At 37.8% G+C, this 23,619-nt stretch overlaps 1 protein-coding gene across 10 annotated transcripts in view; it reads left to right on the forward strand.

The window, feature by feature from the left end:
* ABL2 (ABL proto-oncogene 2, non-receptor tyrosine kinase) overlaps positions 1-23,619 on the forward strand; it is a 96,132-nt gene that overhangs the window by 43,144 nt on the left and 29,369 nt on the right. For 4 of the 10 annotated variants that reach the window (XM_053916054.1, XM_053916057.1, XM_053916055.1 and 1 more), the window contains one exon: positions 23,261-23,323. The exons of 2 other annotated variants lie outside the window; for them this stretch is intronic. In XM_053916054.1, coding sequence (XP_053772029.1) covers positions 23,261-23,323 — 63 coding nt within the window. Of the gene's footprint in view, positions 1-17,198; positions 18,548-23,260; positions 23,324-23,619 lie in introns of those variants that run through there. 4 more of the 10 variants (XM_024553066.4, XM_024553070.4, XM_045189167.3 and 1 more) reach the window with 4 other exon arrangements.

Genomic DNA, 23,619 nt, shown 5'->3' on the forward strand with positions numbered 1-23,619 from the left:
CTCGGCTGAGCTTGACTGTGTCCAGTTGGATTTGGCTCTAACTTCATAGGTCTGTTCTGCACATCTTATAATCTTTTCATGGAAACAGGAAGAATAAGAGGGGTGAGAACAAACACGCGCAAAGCCTGTTAAGGCTGCAATTCCAAATTGGCATGCTGCCCACACCGTTAGAGAAAGTCACATGGCCACGCCCACCATCAGTGGGGCAGGGAAATCTCCAGTACCTTGCCTATTCTGGTGGTGGATAACTGCAGGCTCTTTTGGCCAAGGATATGGATGTACAGGTCTGTAACAGGGAGGAGCTGAAAAGTTTGGCACAATAATCCAATGTATCCTGTGCATCTTTTAATGAGATGTTTAATGAAGTTTAATGTGGATGATATTTAGTAGAATGAGACATCTAAATGGAGATCTGGGGCAGTAGGAGTTAGCCAGGCAAAGTGGTGGTGGGGACAATGGGCCGAAAATACTTGGAGCTGAGGGAACAGTATTTGTGAAAATAGGGTTTAGGGAACTCTCAAGCTGAGTATGTCCAAAGTATAGGGTAAGAGGTAAGAGGTCAGGTGTTCACCAAAAGAGAAATAGGAAGGAGACTTAAGGCCAACATCGCTGCAAGAGAACTTTTTATGCCATGTGAGGGCATTTAGATTTTAACTTCAGAACATTGGAAAGATTATCGGAATATTTTAAACAGCAGGGATGTGATCATGTGTTGTTGTGTTCTAGGCAAAAAATCATCTTTGGCTGTTTATACATATTAGATTGGTGTGTGTTAAGGCCAGAGACTGAGAGACCAATGAGGAGACCATGGCAAAAACCCAGGTGAAGAATGAAGGGGCCTAACTGAGATAGTGGACTTAGGGCCGGAAAGAGATCAGAGAACTAGTTTGAACTGTTTTCAGCCAGTGAGTACATTGGTCATATTCTTTTACTATATATAATTTGAATGTTAGAAAAGGGCAGTTTTTCAATCAATAGAGGTTTTTAATCTTTAATTTTATAGAATAATGTGACTGTTAGCAGTGTATGTTAAAAATGATTGGTAAATAGTAAACCTTAATAAATAATGCCAGTTCTTAATATATTATGCAGGAAGTTATTTATTTGAATTCCTTGGGAAAAGAGTTGATAAGTGAATGTTATTTTATTGTGGCTAGAGAAGCTCTATTTGATATTATCTCAGTTGACCTAGGGTGTATTGTGTCACATTTTCTATTTCCTTAGTTTAATTATTTGTTCCCTTGCCTATGACCCAGAGAATTTAAAATGCATATTTGTCTAGAAGAAAAACTCTTGAAATTGTTGTTGCTATTTAATGGCTTCTGATTGCCGACAAGATAAACCTGAACTTCCTGGCGTGGCGTTCAAGGCTCTCGATGACGTGATCCTTGCTATGTCTCCTCCTCTAATTTTCTTAGCACTTCATTTCATGCACGCCCCCTCTCCACACAAAAAAACAGAAACGCCAGCGCCATAATAGTTTTTTTCAGTTTCCAGAATGTACTGTGCAGTTTGCTGTCATTAATCACCTTTTACTTGGAATGCCTTCGTCCTTGTTCACTTTTACCTACTTCAGATGGTTGATATAATAAAAATGACTTGTGTGTCTTCAAACTGGAGATGATACGTGAGAGCCAGATTTCATCTTTCCAGCTTACTGATGTACCCTGGTGCTTGTAGTGCTTGGTGGAAAGTGGATGTTCAGTAAATATTTGAATAAGCAATACATTGATGAATTATCAGTGAGAGCTGGGCACTTTAGAATTTCCTGTAGGTTGAGTTACTTGGTGTATGTGTACAGACACACTCATACACATTCCATGCCCAGGACCGTGTGTGTGCGTGCAGTTGTTGCGTGCTTCCGCAGTGTTGGTGAAACAGCTGACTGCTTGAATTACAGAGGATTGTATTGTAGATCTTTAGGAATGATCGAGGTTTATTTGTGAGCCCCTCCGTAGGAATGTCAGTTCTGAGCTTGCACTGAAGTCATCCTGCCAGGTGCTAGCCTCGTTGACTTTGGGAACTCCATGAGGGAAGGAGGACTGGCACATTCCTGTCATCCTTTAGATGTTTCGTGTTTTGCCTGAACAACACAGGCAATGATGTGTTTCTGCTAAAAAGCAAAGATCTTGGAAAGCTGAATTCTGCGAATTTTATGAGTTTAGGAAAGATCTTAGTTCCTCTAAACTTCTGTCACAATTCTCAACAGAAGAGTATTTATATCAATAAAATAAATGCGGAGATTTTAGGTTCTGAAGTTAAGCTGCAAATTCTCATCTGTAGATATTACTAACATTTAGTGTTCTCTGATGATATACTTATGGCATGACTTTTTAAAAATTAAATTTAGTGGGGTGACATTGGTTAATACGATTAGATAGGTTTCGAATGTACATTTCTGTGACACATGATCTGCATATCATATTGTGTGCCCACCACCCAAAGGTCAGATCATCTTCTGTCGTCATATATTTGGCCCCCTTGGCCCTTTACTACTCCCCCCACCTCTTCTGTCTACTACCATACTATTGTCTGTGTCTCCGAGTCTCATACTAGCAAATTGAGTATAATCATACACTAAAAAAATAACACATCAGGATTAGGTGGGATCCATTCCAGGGGCATTCCCTGGAATACTAATTGGAAGGAGACTCTGAGAAAAGAAATCTGAGATGTGCTATATGCTGTAGCTGCCTTTTCGGGGGCCTACTCTGAACATGAGTATATTAATAATGGCTCTAATAAGTTAGGCATTCTTTGTCGTAGGTCTTTTTTTTAATTCAGCATTTTCCCATCTTATTTAACTGTGGAATACTTGGCCTATGACATCTATTGTACTTACCCTACTTTATGGAACACACTTTGGGAACTACTGGCCTAGCATGTGACCCCAAATAGTATGGCACATGGTAAATACTCATTATTTATCAAATGAATAGATGTATGATTTATTTTGTTTTTAACCTTAAAATAAGCATTTAAACATACTGGGTTGGCCAAAAAGTCCATTTAGTTTTTTCTTTACAATAAAGACACATTTTTCATTTTCACCAGTAACTTTATTGCTTTGGATATTTTGAGTATGTTGGCTATCTCCTGCTATTGGCTTCTAGTGGGTAGAGGCCAGGGGTGCTGCTAAACACCTTCCAAGGCATAAGACAGACCTATAGCAAAGAATTATTTGGCCAAAATGTCAATAATACCAAGAAACTTTACAAACCACTTCTGGTATGTTTGAGCAGTCATAGCACCTTCTCCATATGCTGCATAAATCCTTTTTTTTTTGCATTTCAGTTGTGTTTTCACCCTTCTTGAAATAAAAAACATAATATGCTGAAAATGTTGTGTACCCTCCATATTCAGTGTGAAAATGGCTATACAAAAAGTCACCAATTTTGATAAGTTTTTTTTTTAATGCACACTATGTGACAGCTGTCACCACACAATCTAACAAAATTGTTTCAAATGAAGTTAAAGGCAACTAAGTAGTACTAGAGCCATCTTATGGAAATATCTAAAGGAACTTTTTGGCCAACCCAATATATTCTTATCTTGAGTTGGGTTATAAAGCTTATTATAGCTTTCTTTTAAAAAAAATTCTCTTTGTATGACTCCTTATCCCCGTTTCTAAGGAAATTCTAGGCAGCAGTTTGAAAGTTTGATCACTAGACCAGTAGCATCAGTATCACCTCTGGGTGACAGGAGAAATGTAAAGTCTTGGGTCCCGCCCTAGGCCAACCGAATCAGAAACCCAGAGGGAGGCCCTAGGATGTGTTTTTCAACAGGTGCTTCAGGAGGTTGGTGAGGATGCTGGTGTTGGAGAAGCCCCTGTAGGGCGCCATTCAGTTTGGGGTTTTATCAGCAGAGCAGCAACAGCTGAGAAGATTTGGACCAGCTGGGTCTGACTAGCATTAATCAGAACACCTTTCTGTACTACCTGTTGATGTTGAAAAACTGTGTAAAACACATTAGAACACTGATACAACAGATTGACATATTTTATTACCTTAGTAGTTTTTCAGTTGCAGATTGTGAAATCAATTCATTGGGAAGCCAACAGGAGTTGGGATGGCTGGTAGAGAGGGAAAGGAAAGGGAACATAAGAACATATCAGATGTAGTAAAACTGTGTTTTACAACTCTGTTTTGTTTGTGCATGTTTACATGCAGGGTCACATTATCACACATTTTTCGTACGGTGGATAGTGCGTTGGTGGTGTTGGGGCCAAATAAGAGGAAACAGACCTGATGTAGGACACTAAACTCTGGATCCAGTCTGAGACACACTTGCGTGCCACGTAGTCATGACTTCTGTCATAGCTGTGTATGTCATAGGGTGGTTGTGACAATCCAGTGAGTGGTTTTCAGGGGGGGGGGAGGGGTTGCTCTCCAGAGGACATTTGACAGCCTTTGTGAGGGTTTTGGTTGTCGCCGCTGGTGTTGCTGGCATTTAGTGGGCAGAGGCCAGGGGTGTTGCTAAACACCCCACAGCGCACAGAGCAGCTCCCCAGAACACAGAAGTATCTCATCCAGAGTGCCACAGTTGTGAAACCCTGGATTTAAATGATTACATTTGAAAAATTGTCGTATGAGGTTTATAATATTTGTTCTACTACTAAGAATATAATTTAAGTATTTTAAAAAGACTTTCATCTCAGTATTACCTTTCAAAGATGAATTTTTACCATAAATACAGCATATAGGGCAGATGAAGGAAATTGGAGCAAAGCTCTATGATCTTGGATAAGTTATTTATCTGACAATTTTATTATGAGAATTATATAATTAGATATGTATTAATATGATAATTAGGTATATACTGGTATATGTTCCAAAAGCCTGGTATTCAATTTAAGTAGTGTTTTGATATATAGGAATGGTGCAGAAGATAGAGTATTTATATAAGAAATGATTTTGTATCAATATAAGCAGCTTCAGAGAAGCCTGTATTTAAACCTGTTACATTAACTCAATCCAGGTTATTTGAGAGATTAATATAATTCTTAGTCTATTAGCCAAGTATAAAAAAATGTAGCTACCCAGGACTTATAATCAGAATTCAAATTTATGAAGCAGTCTGTCAATACATTTGAGCTAGTTTTTTGTCCAGGACTACTTACCACTCCTTCGCCAGAGTATGTGATAGTCACAGAGTACACGAAGGTTATTTAACATGATGCATTATATTACTTGTGCAGAAGGAAGGGGTTAGCATAGACCTCCTCTATGAGTTGTAAAATTAAGCGATCTTAGACATCAGGTTCTAAAGGTTCCAGATTAAAGAGATTATCTCTAGAGTATGCATTTTACCCACATTAAATGGAAACCAGCTTTCATCCAGTGCAGTCTGTTAGGAAAGACGGAAACTTCATTGTTAAAGTCTGAAGATAGGGCTTGGTGTACATTCCTTCTATTCAGCCTTTTTATCTTCATCATCCAAATAATCAACCTTTTATACAGCCCTTATTGTGTATCAGACACTGCTGTAAGATGTCCACATACAGTAACATTTCATTCTTAAGCCACTTCTGTAAGAGTAGGTACTGTTTTACTGTATTTTTTGGATGAGGAAGCTGAGGCATAGAAATGTTACCTTGATGAAGGTGACACAGTAGGTGGTAGGACTACAATTCAAACCCAGGGAATCTGCTTCAGTGTCTATGTTCTTAACTCTCCTGCCTGTTTAACAGCTGTCTCACGTGGTGGTTACAGTTAAATCAAATTTCGTGAGGCTAACACCTCACATGTCAGGTACTCAGTAAATGAGAGAGATTTCGTTGGCCAAAAAGTTCATTTGGTTTTTTGTTAAAATGGCTCTAGTAGCGCTTAGATATCTTAACTTCATTTGAAACACTTTTGTTAGATTGTGTTGTCACAGCTGTCGTATCAGTGTGCATTTAAAAAAACCCCCATAAAAATTGAATATTTGTGTAGCAATTTTAACAATGAAGATGGAAGAAAATATGCAACATTTTTGACATATTATGCTTTCTTATTTCAAGAAAGGTAAAAATGTAACTGAAATGCAAAAAAAAAAAATTGTGCAGTGTATGCAGAAGGTGTTGTGACTGATGGAACGTGTCAAAAGTGGTTTGTGAAGTTTCGTGCGGGCGATGTCTTGCTGGACGATGCTCCACCATCAGGTAGACCGGTTGAAGTTGACAGTGACCAAATTGAGTCACTGAGAACAACATTGTACCACGTGGGAGACAGCCGACATACTCACAATATCCAAATCAGTAAAGCCAATGGTGAAAATGAAAAAAATGGCTGTTATTTTATGGAAAAACTAAATGGACTTTTTGGCCAACCCAAAAGTATCATATATTCTTGTTAAACATAACTTAAAAGAGTTCTTCTACAAAGCATGACTTCTAAACATCTCTTCTAAAAACTAGAAATTACATATCTAAGTCACGAGTGCATACTTTAAAACTATTTTCCACATAATAATTAGAATAGGAATTGTTAGGATGGCTGTTGGTGTGGGCTGTGAAAGAAATCACAGAGAGGAACGTGCCGAGGGCGAAGTTTTATCACTTTCCAGGGTTTACTCACTTTCGGGGAGCAGAAAGGCGCCAGGTGTGGACAAGTAAGCTGGCCCTGAGGGTTTAGGGTTTTGAGTTTTTGTTGGATTATAAAGGGTGAAGGGGCTGCTGTTGTGTGGCCCTGGGCTGTTCGGGGTGTTGCAGCCCTGGAGGTTTGGGTTGGTTTGGGGTAAGCAGCAGTTCGCTCCTGTGTTATCTTTTGCCTGCGGCTGTGGGGAGTGGTTAGTCACAGTTCTGTTTTTGCTTTTCCAGTAATGTTCCAGTCCTGGGGACATGAGCTGAGAAGAGTAAAATGGCAGTCACGTTTAACAAGGTCATAGGCCTGCTCGGAAAACGGTGCTGGCTTTGTCCTTTCGGGAATCGTACTGAGATGATCATGTATTTTCCCTTTATTCTGTTAACTTGGTGCGTTACACCGATTGCTTTTCATATGTCGAACCAGCCTTTCCTTCCTGGGATAAATCCCACTTGGAATGGTGTCTGCTAGTCCTTTTGCTATTCTCCTGGATTTGGTAATTTATTGAGGCTTTTTGCATCTATATTTATAAGGGATATTGTTCTATGGTTTTCTGTTCTGTGATATCTTGGTCTGGCTTTATCTTTTCTTTAGATCATTCTCTGTCCTCTGTGCCCTCTCCATGGAAAGAGGCCTTACTTTGCTTACCCATTTGTAGCCTTTGGTCAGGTGTCAGTTTCACTGTGTAAGTGCAGAAAGCCCATCAGGTAATTGGGGGGTGGGGGCCAGGTGTACAACAATCTGGTTTGGAAGTCGAGGGCAAGTCGTCCCTGGCATAGACGGATATTTAGGAGGGCATACGTACTTTTGCAATGCTGTTGTGCTGCTTTTGTGCCCTGCGGTTAGGGTGACTTCACTTGTTTTCAGAGTTCTTAATTGCCCACGATTTCAAGGCTCTTAAGTGCCAGAAGCAGAATTTCAAGTCTTACTCCAAAAGGATTCTATATTTTTATCTTTTGGATACCTCTAAAGAATTCTTTTTCTTCCCCTTCCCCATAGTGCTCATCTGATATTTGGACTAGTGGCCTGAAAAGACATTATTGGTAGTGGTGGTGGTGTTAAAACGGGTTTTTTGTTTGTTTGTGTTTGTTTTTTTGCTGTCTTGTCATTTCTGCCCCAGACCATGAATTAGGCCAGTGCTAACGGTGAACTCTGAGTCCCAGTACACAGTCATGTGAATACGTGGTATTCACGTAGTAGGTACAGTGCTCTGTATGCACACCTTGATACTGACAGAGCTAGGAAAAATACCTGCAATAGAGAATTTTATTAGCTAAGACATATAATTAAAATTTTTCAGTAATTTTGTAATTTCAGTGATAGTTTTGCTTTAACCTGGAGAGAAATATAGAATTCAGCAATGAAATTACAGGGATTGAATGCTGAGTGTTTTTAATAGATTATTTGAGCAAAAAAAAAAGTATTAATATGAACCCTAAACCAAAAGAATTTTGTAATTTGAATTATGTTTTTTTAATTACCTCTAACACTCATGCTGTAGGGAGAATTCTGTTGCTCTGGGTAGGCCAGCAGTGGCTGAAATAAGGGTAATGAATAAGGTCTTTGTTTCTCTTAAAGTCCATTGGAAATATGTGAGTTCAGCCAGCAGGAAATAGCTTGCAGCCAGGACCCAAATATAGGGAGTGTAGTATATACTCATAGACGTGCCTCTTCATAGATACTGTAAAACTAGCTCCACGGGTCTGAAACAGGAAAAACCAGCTTTTTTGATTTTTAGCTTCACATGAAAGGATCGTTATGTTACTAAGTTATTTGCAGGGTGGGGGCAGGTGTCCTAAAGGGTAATTACAGTTGGAGAACTTGAGAACTGTAAGAAATATCTCCTAATGAACACCCACGCGTACATTTCTTTTTTGTGTGAAATGATTGTGAGGTGAGCCCTACACTAGGGAAGATTTTGTTGATTTTTAATTTTTTTTTAAGGATAAATCAAAAGTAAAGACAGAGCCTATTTTGTTTTGATGTAAATAAGATTGTTCAAAGAAGAGAAGAAAGTTGTACAGTTAACTAGAGAAAAGGCTGTATGTTTGGATGCATTCTAAATTCTGATATGACTTACACAAATTTTTAACTCTTCTGTGAGTCATTGTGCCGTTAACCCTGGAAACATTCGTGATCACTCTGCCATTTATTGCGAGTAATGTTAAGATTTCCGGTTTCCTGGGCTGGGGTGGGCTGGTTGGTAAGCACGTGCTAGCGTTCTGGTTAGTCTCTTAGGTCTGGCTCTTCACTGTCACTCTGTGTATGGACACGTGAATCAAGGCTATTCCATCCGGAGGGTCTGGCTCTCTTTAGATTCTTCTCCAGAAGGTAAAACACCAGACTTTTCCCAGTGTTTTTGTAGCGCTCTCTACTGAATGAGGGAGGCGGCCTGGAACAGTGAAGGGAACATGGGCTTTGGAGGGAGACAAGGCCTAGGGTTCGGATTGGCTGCACCAACTCATGGAGTTCCTTAGTATTTCTGAGTATTTGTTAGTATGATAATGCCTGTCCTTCAGGGCTGCCGACATTATAAGTGATAATATATCAATAGGAGATTTTCGAGTCCAGAATATGTTGATGTCTATGGTTTCGTTATTAGAGAAAGCTCCTGCTCTGACAGGAGCAGGTGATTCCTTTAAGTGTTTGGAGGTTTTGGGTAGGTATGAAGCACACCTTCTCGACTGCAGTGATAACTTAGGTGTTTACAATGGCTTGTGACTCTCCAAAGATTACAGCTGCCTTACAAAATCCCATCCTTTTAGATTTAATTTCTCATTAGGGGAAAATTGAATTAAATTACAATCAATTAATTAAGTTTATTTAGTTAATTTGTTACATTTAATTTTATTCCTTGGAGTGTGATAATGATCCCTAAGTTAAAGAGCTTTTTTTTTTTTTTTTTTAAATCTAAGAAATATTTATTAAGCAGCTCTGGACCCTGCCATTCAAAAAGCGAGCTGTCCTTGGATAAGTGCATGGTCAGGGCATGATGGAGTCCTCAAATGAGGTTCTGTGCACCCAGCGTGCTTAGTGGAAAACTTGACACCACAGCTGAAAACTGTAGTTCTTTCTGTGTAGTCCGAAAGGGGTGCCTTCCTATCTTGAAAATAAATTCATTAAAAGGTAAGGAGAAATTTATTGGGCTCAAGTTGAAGATTTGTATGGCTAAAAAAGTCAAAGATATAGAAATAAAAATAAGCAACTGAAGAGCCTCTAAACTTTAGCGAGATGAACTCTCCTTTAGATCAGTTAGTAGTAATAGTTATGGCCTTTCTCCGTAGCTTCCATGTACTCTCAATTTGAGTGTATCACAAAAAAATCAAAATGGCATTTTAATCACAACTGTGCTTACTTTCTCCCTTTGTCTATTTAAATCCTACTATCTTTCAAATAGTAGTTCAAGTTCCTAGATTCTCCTTGAATCTGACCTCTGATCATTTCTGATTAAGTAATCTCTTCCTTTGCCTAAATAGAATATGTACTCTAATTTATTACTTCCTTTTTTATGTCTTTTTTCCTCCAGTAAGATGAAGTGTGTACAAGTACAGAACCATTATGCGTCTCTCTGTCCAATGAAACGCAGGAAAGTGCTTTGCTAATAAATGATTGATAAAAAGAATTGCTAACTTTAAAAATTCAGTAACTCTGAGACTTCTTGTCTCAAAATATAAAAGCTATGACAGCATCTTTTCCCTTTGTCTACACCACTGTGTCTCTTGGATTTAAAAAAGAGCTTATTAACTTTAGGAACCTTTTTGGAATGAGAGGCCAGTATTTGTTCCTAAAGCTTCACAAAAGAAAAGGTGAAGAGGTGAGTGCTCAGAGTGAAGTAGCATAATGCGGACCCGGTTCTCTCCTTTCTTCTTAGAATTGCAGCCAGCTGCTGTGCTGGGAGGGAGAGGGGTGAGGGTTAACGACAAGCAGGGCTGTGGCAGCTGCCACCTTCGAGGTTCCTACGCCAGCTTTGTTTCCTCCTCTCAAAAATGATGGAGTTGAGCATGTTTTAAGGCCCACCATTAGATCCTGAAGTACTTTCTGGTCTAGGTCTCTGCGACACTGTTTCTGGCTGATGTGAAAAGGGGGGGTGGTCTGCTGTGGGCCGGCTCACCTGGGGTGGCTGTCCACTCCAAGAGACAAACACTGTTCTAAAAGTAACAGCTCCATTTGTGAGGTGTTTGAAATGTGGGGCCTATGTAGGAAGAATCGAACAAAATCTTTTCTTTGTCATGTCTGGTAATAGGAGTAACACTAGGAGTTGTATTTTGTAATTTCCCACTTGTTGATTTTTATTTACCGCCATTGCCTCTAACAGCTTGCAAGATAGGAAACAGAAACAACGAAAGAAATGGGAAAGCGTTTTACCTAACTAGAAATAAATTGAAATATAGTTACCAGAAGAAATGGGAAGCGTTCTACCTTATTAGCAGTGAATTGTGAATTTAAACAAGTTACTGCTGTCTGCCTTTAAAATTAAAAAAGTAATATAAGCAAGCACCTTTGTGAAGTGAGTATTCTTGCAGAGTTGATGAGTATGAAGAGGTAAAAATTTTTGGAAAGTGGCTTGGAAATATGAATCATGAGTCTTAAAAATGTCCTTTGATTTGGAAATTCGCTCTAAGAGGTAATGTTAAATAAAGAAAAATAGGGGGGTACAATGTAATGTGTTATTTGGTTACAGGCACAAATTGGAAATGATGGTGCCTCTGCAAGATGGAATATATATAACCGTTGACAAGAAAGCTTTAGAAGATTTCTAAGAACATGGAAAAATTTTTACCTTACAGCTTATAAAAGCAACAGATACTTTTTTGTACTTACTTATTCACATCTCAACAGTAGGTGACTCTAGTGACCATTCCTTCCTTCTTCAGTCACCTTTCTGAGCCTTGGGGAGTTTTCCTTCCTTGCTGGCTCTCCTTTGCTGCCTTCTCTTCTTTCTGTTTGGTCTCTAAGTGTAGGAGTTCTTCAAGGCTTGTCCTGGATCCTGGATCGATTTATTTATTTATTTATTTATTTATTTACTTATTTATTTATGAGATTAACATCAGTAAAGCCTACCTTTGGGGAGTGTACAGTTCTGTGAATTTTAACCTATGTATGGATTTGTGTAACCACCATCACGTTTAGGACACAGAATAGTTACGTCGCCACCCCTGCCAAAAAAAACCAAAAACCTTGTTACAATGGTTTTGTCTTTTGGAGAATTGTAACCTTTTGATACTGGCTTCTTTGAGAGACTCAGCATAATGCCTTTGAGATCTAGCCAAGTTGTTGTGTGTATTGGGAGTTCATTCCTTTTTTATTGCTGAGTAGTATTCCATTGTATGAATTTGCTACAGCTGGTTTATCCATTCACCTGTGAAGGGCATTTATTTTGTTTCCAGTTCAGGGCAGTTATGGATAGAAACGTTTGGGCCAGAAATGTTTATGTCATAAACATTTGGTTCTTGTGAATGTAAGTTTTTGTTTCTCTGGGGTAAGTACTCAGGAGAAACTGGGTACTGGGTCATATGGTAGGTGTATGTTTTACTTTACAAGAAATTGCCCAATTTCTAGAGTGCTGTACCATTTTGCATGCCACTCCGCAGTGCCTGAGAGTTCCAGTTGGTTTGCATCCTGCCTAGTTACGAGCACTTGGTGTACTGTTAGTATTTTTTATGTTAGTCACTTTAATAGGCATGTCGTGATATCTCGTGGTATTAATGTGCATTTCTTTAATGGCTGCTGATGTTGGACATCTTATTTGTCATTCCTGTACCTCTTTGGTGAAGAGGATTTTTATTAATTTTTTAATTGAGTTGTTGGTTTTCGTATTGTGAAGTTTGGGAGCTTTTTATACCTTCTGGCTGCATATCCTTTGTCAGATATATAATTAGCAAATATTTTCTCCCATTTATAGACTGTCTTTTCATTCTCTTAGACAACAAGAGTCCAGTTTTGTATTTTGTTTTCTATATTTTATGCTTCATTTAAAAACAACTCTATTGAGTTATGACTTACATTTCATAACACTTGTTTTAAAGATATACAATTCCATGATTTTTAAAGGAGTACATAGTTGTACAGCCTTCACCACAGTCCAGTTTTAGAACATGTTCAGCACCCCAGAAGAAATCCCATAGCCATTAGCAGTCATTCCATATCCCTTCCCACACCCCAGTCCTAGGCTACCACTGATCTGCTGTCTGTCTCTGTGGATTCACCAATTCCAGACAGTTGAGCTAAGTGGAAACACCAATATGTGTTCATTCTGACTGGCTGCTTCCACTTGGCATAATTTTTTCAAGGTTTGTCTGTGTTATAGCATGTATTAGTACTTCATTCCTTTTTATTGCTGAATAATTTTATTTATCCATTTTTAAGTTGATGGACATTTCAGTTGTTTTCAATTTTGGCTATTATGAATAGTGCTATGAATATTCATGTTCAAGTTTTTACGTGAACACATGTTTTCATCCTTTTATTTTTAACCTGCTTATATGATTATATTTGAAGGGAGTTTCTTTTAGATAGCATGTAGTTGAATCATATTATATATATGTTCTGACAGTCTGCCTTATGATTTTGTACTACTGTTTTAGTTTTCTGTTTGTGCCTCTGTCTCCCCTTTCTGCCTTCTCTTGGATTATTAACATGTTTTTTTTAGCATTACATTTTAATTTAGATTTTTCTTTCTTTTTTTGGCTGTGTCTCTTTATAGAGATTTTTTTACTGGTTTCTGTAGGGATTTCACTGTACATATTGAACTTTCCACAACTAGTATAGATTGAATGTTTAACCACCTGAAGTGAAATATGAAAAAAAAACCCAAACCCTCCCCATCTTATAGTTTTCTTTTTCCTTCGCCTTTATGTTAAGTTGTTACACATTGAAGAGTCCCTACAGAGGCTGTTACCCTTTTTGCTTCAAACTGTCAAACATATTTTAAAGAACCCAAGAAGAGAATAATTTATTTATCATTTTGTTTCTCTTTATTCCTAATGTTCCAAAGTTTCCCTCTGGTATCATTTGCATTCTGTCTGAAGACCTTGCTTTAACAATTCCTTTAGATCAGGTCTGCTGGCAATGAGTTCTTCTCTTCAGCTGAAATTGTCTTTATTCACCTGCATTTCTGAAGGGTATTTTTTGTGGATACCGAATTTTGGGTAGACAAATTTTGATTTGACAAAATTGTCAAAATTCAGAAAGGATATTTTCTCTTAGCACTTAAGAAAATGTGTTTTCACTTCTTTCTAGCCTCCAGGTTTCAAATGAAACACCTGCAGTATTCAAATCGTTGTTTCCTGTAGGTTCCATCCTGCACTTTTGTCTGATTCTCTCCCCCAAGTGATGTCATTCAGATCCCTGGTTTTAAATACCATTAATGAGCTGATGTCTGCAGCCTAGGGTCATCTCTGAGCTCTAGATTTATGTAACAAGGTGTTTAATTATATCCTTCGAATTTACTTGTCTATGGTGGGACATTTGATTTATACTACTATTGCTTTTCAGTGAATTACATGGCCATCTCCCCATTCACTCAAGCCTACAGGCTGGCAGCCATGCGTTTTCTCCCTCTCTCTTCTCTTGTATCCAAGTAATCTGCAGTCTCTGTCACTTCCATCTCTAAACTGGATTTTAAAATTCTTCCCCTTTTCTTTGTCTTCACTGACATCATTCTATTCCAAGCCAACACGATCCCATTCCTGAACTGCTGCATATTTTTGTTTCTAATTTTGTTTCCCATCTAATCCATTTTTTTCACCCAGTAGCCAAAGTGACCTTTCACAAAATGGAAGTCAGACCACGTGACCTCCTGCTCAAAACCGTTGAGTGGATTTCTCTTGTACTTGGAATAGAATCCTAAATCCTCCGGGGCTTGGTCTGGCTGGCTCCTGTCTGTTTTACTAACTTATTTTTGTGCTCCTCTTCTCACTTTTTCAATTATAGCCACACTTTTCATCTCCTCTGCATACCAGGTTCTTTCCTACCTCGAGGTTTTTACACTTGCTACATTCTCTCAGTTTAGGTCCTTTTTCTTTTCTTTTTTTTTTTTGGTGCCTTAGCTGAAGTGTCACTTTCTTTAAAGTAGAGAAATTCCCCACCCTAGCCCAACCTGTTATCTTGATCCCCATGGACTTTATTTTTTTGCCTAGTACGTAATACTTCCTGCCTGGCAAAGAGCTTTGCACATAGTGACCACTCAGTAAATATTGGGCAAAACAATGAATCATTATGCAGATTAAAAGGGCCACATGTAAAAGTGTCTATTATTTTAATAATTTTGTAAGTGGGAATACAATATAAGTTGTATAAATATTGTGTTGTTGTCTTTCTATTTATGTATAGTTCCCAAATTTTCTATAATGAGCATATGTTACTTTTATAAACTTGAAAACAAACCACTTTAAAAATGAAAGCATGCCTTACTCTACTAATAATTTTGTTGAGTTCAATCTTCTTAGGCTCTCATTTATCATTTTTACTAGTTTTTTCATGCATACTTTTTCATTTCATTCACAAAAATGTTTACAAGGTATTAGAGGGTTTAGACAGGTAAAAGCAGCATGGGAGTCAGAAAAGAATCTTCATATTTTCTTTATATTTTTGTATCTTAATTTTTTAGTTTTCTATCAACTTAAGATATTGTAGTCTTTTTAAAACTTTATTTTTATTTTTAAAAAGATTTTATTTATCTTATTTTTCAACAGAAGGAAAGGGAGGGAGAAAGAGGGAGAGATACATCATTGTGTGGTTGCCTCTCGTGTTCCCTACTGGGGACCTGGCCTGCAACCCAGGCATGTGCCCTGACTGGGAATTGAACCAGTGACCCTGTGGTTCTCAGGCCTGCGCTCAATCCACTGAGCCACACCAGCCAGGGCAAAAACTTTATTTTTTAAAGTAATTTTTAATTTTTTAATTACAGTTGACATACAATATTATATTAGTTTTAGGTACTACTCAATATTTATATAACTTATGAAGTAGTCACCCCAATAAATCTTGTACCCATCTGGCACCATACATAGTTATTTCAATATTATTGATTATATTCCCTGTGCTTTACTTTACATCTCTGTGACTATTTTGTAACTACCAATTTGTGCTGCTTTAATTCCATCACCTTCTCCACCAGTTCCCCAACACCCCTCCTCTCTGGCAACCATCAAAATGTTCTCTATATCTGTGGGTCCGTTTTGTGTGTTTGTTTATTTTGTTCTTTAGATTCCACCTATAAGTGAAATCATATGGGATTTTTCTGACTTACTTCACTCAGCACAGTACCCTCTTGGTCCATCCATGTTGTCACAAATGGCAAGATTCCATTCTTCTTTATGGCTGAGTAGTATTCCATTGTACATATCTAACACATCTTCCTTATCCATTCGTCTGTTGGTGGGCACTTAGGTTTCTTCCCTATCTCAGCTACTGTAAATAATGCTGCAGTGAACATAAGGATGCATGTGTCTTTTTGAATTAGTGCTTTGGGTTTCTTTGGATAAATACCCAGAAGTGGAATTGCTGGATCCTTCTTTGTCTCTTGGTAAGCCTTTGTTTTAAAGTCCATTTTGTTGGGTATAAGTATAGCTCCTCCAGCTTTTTAAATTTTTCTTCATTTCCATTTTCACAAAATATCTTTTTTATCCCTTTACTTTGTTGGTGTGTCTTTTGTTCTGAAGTGAGTCTCCAGCCCATGTGTGGGTCTTGTTTTCTCAGCCATTCAGCCCCCCTGTCTTTCGATTGGAGCCTTTAATCCATTTCCACTTAAAGTGATTGTTGATAAATATGTACTGCCATCTTATTATTCGTATTTTTCTCTTTTCTTCTTAAGGAAGACCCTTTAACATTTCTTGTCATACTGGTTTGGTGGTGATGAGCTCCTTTAGCGTTTTCTTGACTGGGAAACTCCTTTATCTGTGGTGTCAAAGAAGAATATCTGTAATAATCCGAAAGACTATCAAAATTAAACTCTTTTTGCACCTACTTACCCATGTGCATTAAGATCTTCATATATTTCAACAAAAATAACATTACAACAGATTAAATGAAAAATTGAGGATTCAGTTGTTTAAAGTCAGATAGTAAAGAGATTTGCAAAATATTACTCTTACTTGTCTTTTGAAGACTAGTTATTTTTTAAAAAACATTAACATAATGGGTTTATTATTTTAAAATTCATAAATATTGTTCAAACCTCAGTTTTAATTTTAAATATGATACGTAATGATAGATATGACCCACATAATAGAGGTATTTGGAGACCTCAGTGCTTTTTATTCTTAAATGTTTTATTGTTATAAAATATAGGTAATGTAAAATTTACATTTTAAACTATTTTTAAATAGTTTTGTGTGTAATTTAGTAGCTTTAAGTACATCACAATGTTGGTAACCATCCATTTGCACAACTAGAACAAATTCTAGATATTACATATCTAGTGGAATCATACAATACTGTCTCTGTCTCTGGCTTATTTCACTTAGTGTAAGGTGTGTAAAGCCCATTTATGTTGGAGTGTATATCAAAATTTTATTTCTTTGTATGAATAATATTCCATTGTATTTATGTACCACATTTTGTTTATCTGTTCATCCCCTCTTTACTCCTGGTTACAACATCAGAGCATTTGAAAATGTTACTTAATTATTGGTAATTTAAGTAGCAGATTTACTGATTAAATAGTAAACCATATGATATAGAATATAAATATGTATAGAGCATGGGTGATGGAAATCCTTTTTCTTATATTTTTTATAATCTAGGGAAGGAGAAATTCAACCTGGTATTTGAAATTCTGAGTTATTAACTGAGGTAACAGTTAGTCATTTAACTCTTGCTTTCCTTAAATGTTAACTGTACTGGCTATATAAAGGTTAATTTTTATCAAAAGTGTAAGCTTTGTTTTTTAAGCTATTAATAGCTTAAAAACTTTGCACCTCCAGCAAAGTTATTCTTTCTCTAAGGTTACATTATAATTTTGTTTCAGCTTTTATTGAAGGCTATTTCATTCCTGCTATCCTATAATTTTACTCTGTTACCTTTATTGACCTGGGACCTGGTACATAGTAGGTGCTTAATAAATATTACATTAATAAGTGTTTTTAGCTGTATAGTTAGAAACATTCTTGTATTATTTTGTAGATTATACCACTAAATTCATTCATTATTTGTAGATGTTACTAGTTTAATTCTCATAAGGTAGTCTCATTTGCAGATTCTTAAATTTTATTTAACTTTAAATATTGAAAAAGATTAGACTTTGGCTTTTAAAAGTTCTAGCACTGAAAAGTTTTCAACACTATCATGCCATGCTTTTAACTTTTATAAAGCTATAGAGTCACATATTAGTGAAAGCAGTCACTTCTGGGCTTCTGGGCTTGTGAATCAGTTTGTAACTATTTCTTTGACTTTGGATTTGTGGTTTCTTGAACTACTTTCAGTGATGCAAAAGATGAGTCTCATTAGGTGGCTCCTCTTTTTTTTAAAGTTTATTTGGTATTTTATTGTAAACAGATCTTTTCCAAGGAAAGTTCTCTATAGTCTCAGTAAATAATTTATTTAGGAATGAAATCCCATCTATATACAGGTCCCTACATATTTTATTATCTGTTACCCATGTGTGTTGGTTTTTACTTATTTGCTTGTTCAGAATAATCCCTGAGGTTTTGAAGTCACTCCACTCTGACTCAATCTTTTCCTAGTTATTAGACATTTTCCTTTAAGTCACCCTCCACCCACTTTGGTACTTGTAAATTCTTACTCTGTTGGTTCCCCGGCCACTCCGTACATGAGTCAGTATCACGTGCGTGTGGTACTGCTTGGCAGAGTGGAATGCCGAGACTTCCTCGTCACATAGAACAGGGTAAGGTTTGTGCTTCTGGCCAGAAGAATGGTCCTGGGGGCCATTCTGCTTCCAGCTAATAGTTATGGCAGACATCAGGACACTTCACTTTGCTGCCCGCGCACTGAGGCCCCGGAAGCTGCTCTGCCCAACCTGACAGGTGCGACTTGGAGGTGGCAGTTTGGGGGAGGGTGGATAGTCACAGAAATCCAGCATGAATGGGGATTTCAAGAAAGTGAAATCTTAGGTGCCGCTCTCATTGTCTTTGTTCGTGGCCAGTGACATTGTGTGTGTGTGTTCCCCAGAAGTTTACAGCAGGACCTCAGGATGTACTTGCAAAGAAAGAATAAGTGAATGATTTGTAATATGTCGTGGTACTAAGGTACGATTGGTTTCATGTAAAGAATTTAAACCGTATTTTGAGAGCTATTGAATGATTTATCCAACCACCTTAAATAGTTTTTTAAAAGAGGTACTAAAAAGTACTAGCTTTTTAGAGAGCATGCAGTCAAGTAAAGCAGAATTCTGGCAGGATGAGTGTTTGTACTTGGAAATGCCTGAGCTGAAATTTTGTGCATTCATTTTTCCAATTGCTGCCTGACAGATTTTTAAGTAAACTGATCAAAGAATGACTAATTGGTGAAAAGTGTTTTCAATACAGCTAAACATTACATTTAGGAATTACCTCTAAATTTGAGTTTGAATTTTAGTCTGGATTTTAACTTGTTTAATACTGATAATTTACTTTTGTATAAGTTTCTAATTATATGGTTAACCTTATTTTTATTGTTTCCTGCAACTATATCAGTAGAAAAAAGTAACAAAACTACCTTTTCTTAGTAGTCGTAATATATTTCTGTTACCTGGGTCCTCTTTTCTCTAAATGAAAATCAGAATCTTCTGTGGTCTCATCACGAGTCTGCGATCTGTGTCTATGACAAGGATTAGTAACAGATAACTTGCTCTCTGATTTACCGAGTGTGTAGCAGTCACTCCGCACTGCTCAGAAGCAGCGTTCCCGGCCTACACACTCACACTTGGGCAGGCGCAGTGCCCCAAACGTCTGGGTCACCAGGTGTCTGTTCTACGCCGCTGAGGAGGGTGGTGTAGACTAGACCCGCTTGGTCACTCTGTGACATTTACCTGCTTTTCATGTGGGATTTTTTCTTTGTGTTTTTGCCTTTATTTCTTAGCTCATTCTCTTCATTTAGTTCTTTAGCTCTTTATGGTTTAATATTTGTTCATTCTTCGCCTGAGGAAAATAGTAGGATGTTTTTGTCTTTGAAAAATTCTCCCTTTGTTTTGTGCTAGTGGTAGGATGCGTTTCAGTGGATATCCTGTGCAGACGGGCTGGACGGGAAGCTGACCCCTAGTTCTCTGAGAACAAAAGGCTGAGTGGGAAGAAAGAAGAAAGGAAGGAAATAAAGTCTTTTGACATCACCAAAAAAAAATCATAAAGCCAGAGAGATGGGGCAAAAAGTAGAGAATAAAAAACATTGTTTTTCAAGTTGTGATTCTTTAGTATTTTAGCTTCAAAAATTGCTTTTATCCTATCCTGTATTTATTATATTGTATATTTGAGAAATGTATGGTATTGTTTGGTCTGAATACGGGGTAGGCAAAGGTAGGTTTACAGTTCATATGGAAAATAATACAATAATTAAATAATACAAGAATAAACTCCATGTTTCATGTACTCATGACTATAAACCTACTTTTGCCCACCCCAAATATTTTTTAAGTTTACAGAAAATTATGCCATAGGTCTCGTACTTTTTTTTCCTCTTGTCAAATAATATGGTTGTTAAGAAACTGACTTGCCTTTGACGACCCTCTGCTGAGCTTGATGGAGCTCCTCTTCAGTGCAGATGAGCCGTGCGTCAAAGACAGGGCTTGCACAGTGACAGCCCGTCACTCTTCTGTCATCAGTGCAGAACCCTGCTCATCTAGTTTAAATGGTTTCCCTTTTCTGACTTCAGAGCTCTGTTTTCTGCCTGTCCCCCCAGAGCACTCTCTGAGTACATGACTCATTTACTCAGCGCATCTTTTTTGAGAGCCTCTTACTCACATGCACTACTCTCGGTGCTTGGAATTCCTCAGTGAACAAAGCAGACAGAAATCCCTATTCTCATAAAACTGATGTTCTGACTGGGGGAGTTAGATTAATACACATGAATATAATAATAAGTAAGTTATATTTGTGTGGTAATAAGAGCTGTGGAGGGAAATAAATTGGGAAGGGAGACGGAGGACATGGGAGTGTTGTCAGGAATAGATGTGTTGTAAAATAGGACAGTCAGAGAATGCCGCGCCGAGAGGGTTAGAGTTGCCCGAAGTGTCCTGTGGATATCCGGGGGAAGAAAGGTGGAGGTGGAAGGCAAAGCCAGTACAAAGGTCCTGGGGCAGGAGTGTGTCTGCCCATTCAAGGAAGGCCAGTGGCCAGAGTGAGGTAAACTAGGGGAGGGTGCTCCCGTGAAGGCCCTTGTTAGGACTCTGGTTTTGACTCTGAGATACAGGGAGCCATCTGAGAGTTGGGTGTGTGCACAGGAGTAACACCCTCGGACTTTCGCTTTACAAAGTGGCTGGTGCCTGGAGACCAGACAACCAGAACAAGGACAGAAGCATGGAGATCGGTTAGGAGTTTAGTGAAGTAACCTAGGGTGAGAGATGACCGTGGTGACAGGGTGGTGATAATGGAAGGGGGTGAGAGTAGATTCCGAATATAATTTTGAAGGCAGTGCCAGTGGAATTTCCTGATGGATTGGATGTGATATGTGAGAGCAAAAAGGAGTCACCAATGATTCCAAGGTTTTTTATTTTTCTCCTTAGCTTTATTGATAGAGTTGACATAAAAGATTATGTAAGTTTAAGGTTGTAATGTGTTGGTTTAATACTCCTGTATATTGCAAAATGGTCAGATCTACTCTCTTAGTAACTTTCAAGTATATAGTACAGTATTATTAAGTATAATCACGATGCTATACATTAGATTCCCAGAACTACTTCTTAGAGCTAGAAGTGTGTACTCAAACTCCCAAGGTTTTTGGCTTGAACAACTGAAAAGATGAAATTGCCATTAACTGAGAGGAAGAATTCTGTGGGAGAAACATATTTGGGAGAAAGGAGGAGAGTAGGGTTTTTTTAATTGAAAATCTAAATAGTGCTTTATAATGTTTATATTTTGAAGGTGTGTAGTAGATGTGCAGTAATGAATAGATGGCTTACTAAAAAAATTATTAGTTTTGTAAACTTTAAATTTTAGTACACTGGGTTTCACAAAGTAAGATATAAATGTGTGGCATTTGCTGTTTTTGGCCTTACAGGGCTTAAGAGTTGGTTTTAGTGTCTGCTTCATTACTATTTCTAACCTGGTCATTGATAGTACGAAAGTTAAGTTACTCTTGGTTTTTGTTCCTTTTATAATTTCAAACAAGGGGACTCCTACTTAAGGAAATGTATTTTAATTGTTTGATAATCATTAAACGGAACAAATGATCACAAAACATTGTGATATATTACCACCATCACGGGCAAGAAACATTGGTGTGGATATATTATATTTAGTATAGAACCTAACATTATGAATATTCTTTGTATTTCTTTTCGCAATTCTTTTCCTGTAATAAAGGGCTGGCATTTTGTAGCCCTATGGAAATTCTGCTAGAGTAGATCATTTTTCATTAGAATAAAGAAAAACAAACATGGTACATGTGACTAGGATGTTTCATATAATACGGTGTTTTGTTTTATAATCATAATTGGTTATTTTAGTGTATAATATAGCTGTTCCCATTCACTGTAACTCTGCCTTTGGACAAGGAACAACGCATCTGTTTCAAATTAACTTGTCAGGACATCTGGACATATCTTTAGGTTTGTCGTGATATTCTTAATGTAAAACAGTGTAATTAGCCGTGGAATTTTAAAGCTGTGTTCCTTTGTAGAGGAGAAGGAATGTGATGAAGTGAAATAAATTCTAAAACTGTTAGGAAAATTACGTATTCAACCCACAACAGGAATTCCTGTCTATTTCATGTACACAGTTATAAGCCATTTTTAAACATTGGTTAATGCTATTTTAGGATTAAAATACATGTCATTGGTTCCTGTCACTTACATTTTTGTGTAATTTGGTCATTCAACAGTTATCAAACACATAGAACTTCTTGCTAGAAAAAAAAGAGACCATTCTTTCTTGTTTTCTTTAAGATTTTATTTATTTTTAGACAGAGGGGAAGGGAGGGAGAAAGAGAGGAAGAGAAACATCAGTGTATGGTTGCCTCTCGCACGCCCCCTACTGGGAACCTGGCCCACAACCCAGGCATGTGCCCTGACTGGGAATCGAACCAGCAACCCTTTGGTTTGCAGGCCGGCTCTCAGTCTACTGAGCCATACCAGCCAGGGCAAAATGATACCATTCTTATGCCAAAGTGCACATTGTGAAGTCTGGGAAACAGACATGCATTGAGGATATTACAAAGATAAAGACAGAGGGTGCTAATGTAGGAAATGTAATGCTTTTGGGGGGCAACAGGAGGAGGAACCTGTGAGGCTTCTTAGGGGAGGTTGTATTGGGGCTGAGTGTTACAAAATGAGGAGAAGTCAACCAGTCAAAAAAACAAAAAGGGGTGGAATGAGACCACATTCCAGGTAGACAGGACAGTGTGAACAAAGGCAAAGATGTAGGAAGCGTCATGGAGTATGCTAATGTTTCAAATTTAGAGTGTGGGGTGGGAAGAGGTGAAGCTGGAGAAGTAGGTGGGGACCTGATCTTTAAAGCCCTTGAAGACCATGTTAAAGAGATTTCAGCTTGATGGTGAACTATTGAAGAGTCTTAAGAAGAGTGACATGGTCAAATTTTTGTTTTGAATAGATCACTTTGCCAGCTGTGTGGAGGATGGATTTGAGGGAGACAAGACTGGAGGCAGTAGTCCAGGTGAGAGATGATGGGCGTCTGAACTAAGGCATTGGCTGTAGAGATGGAGAGGAGGGAATGGATTTGAAAAGAAGTAAAACCACAGATTCAAGGCTTTGTCTTCTTCAAATATGGTAAAACCAATTTTAAATTAAAAATGAGTGGGAGAAAGAGACATAATTAGAAAAGTGTTGTTATATGACATAGGCATTTAGTGGCCTATAGCTGCTGAAACAATTCCAGGGATTAAGAAAACTGCTGCTGGAAGAACAGTGGCGTTCTGGTGTAACTGACCTGGGCTGTGAGAAGGCGGTGCA

This window comes from Desmodus rotundus, chromosome 12 (assembly GCF_022682495.2).
Source record: "Desmodus rotundus isolate HL8 chromosome 12, HLdesRot8A.1, whole genome shotgun sequence".
NCBI classification, from domain to species: domain Eukaryota; kingdom Metazoa; phylum Chordata; class Mammalia; order Chiroptera; family Phyllostomidae; genus Desmodus; species Desmodus rotundus.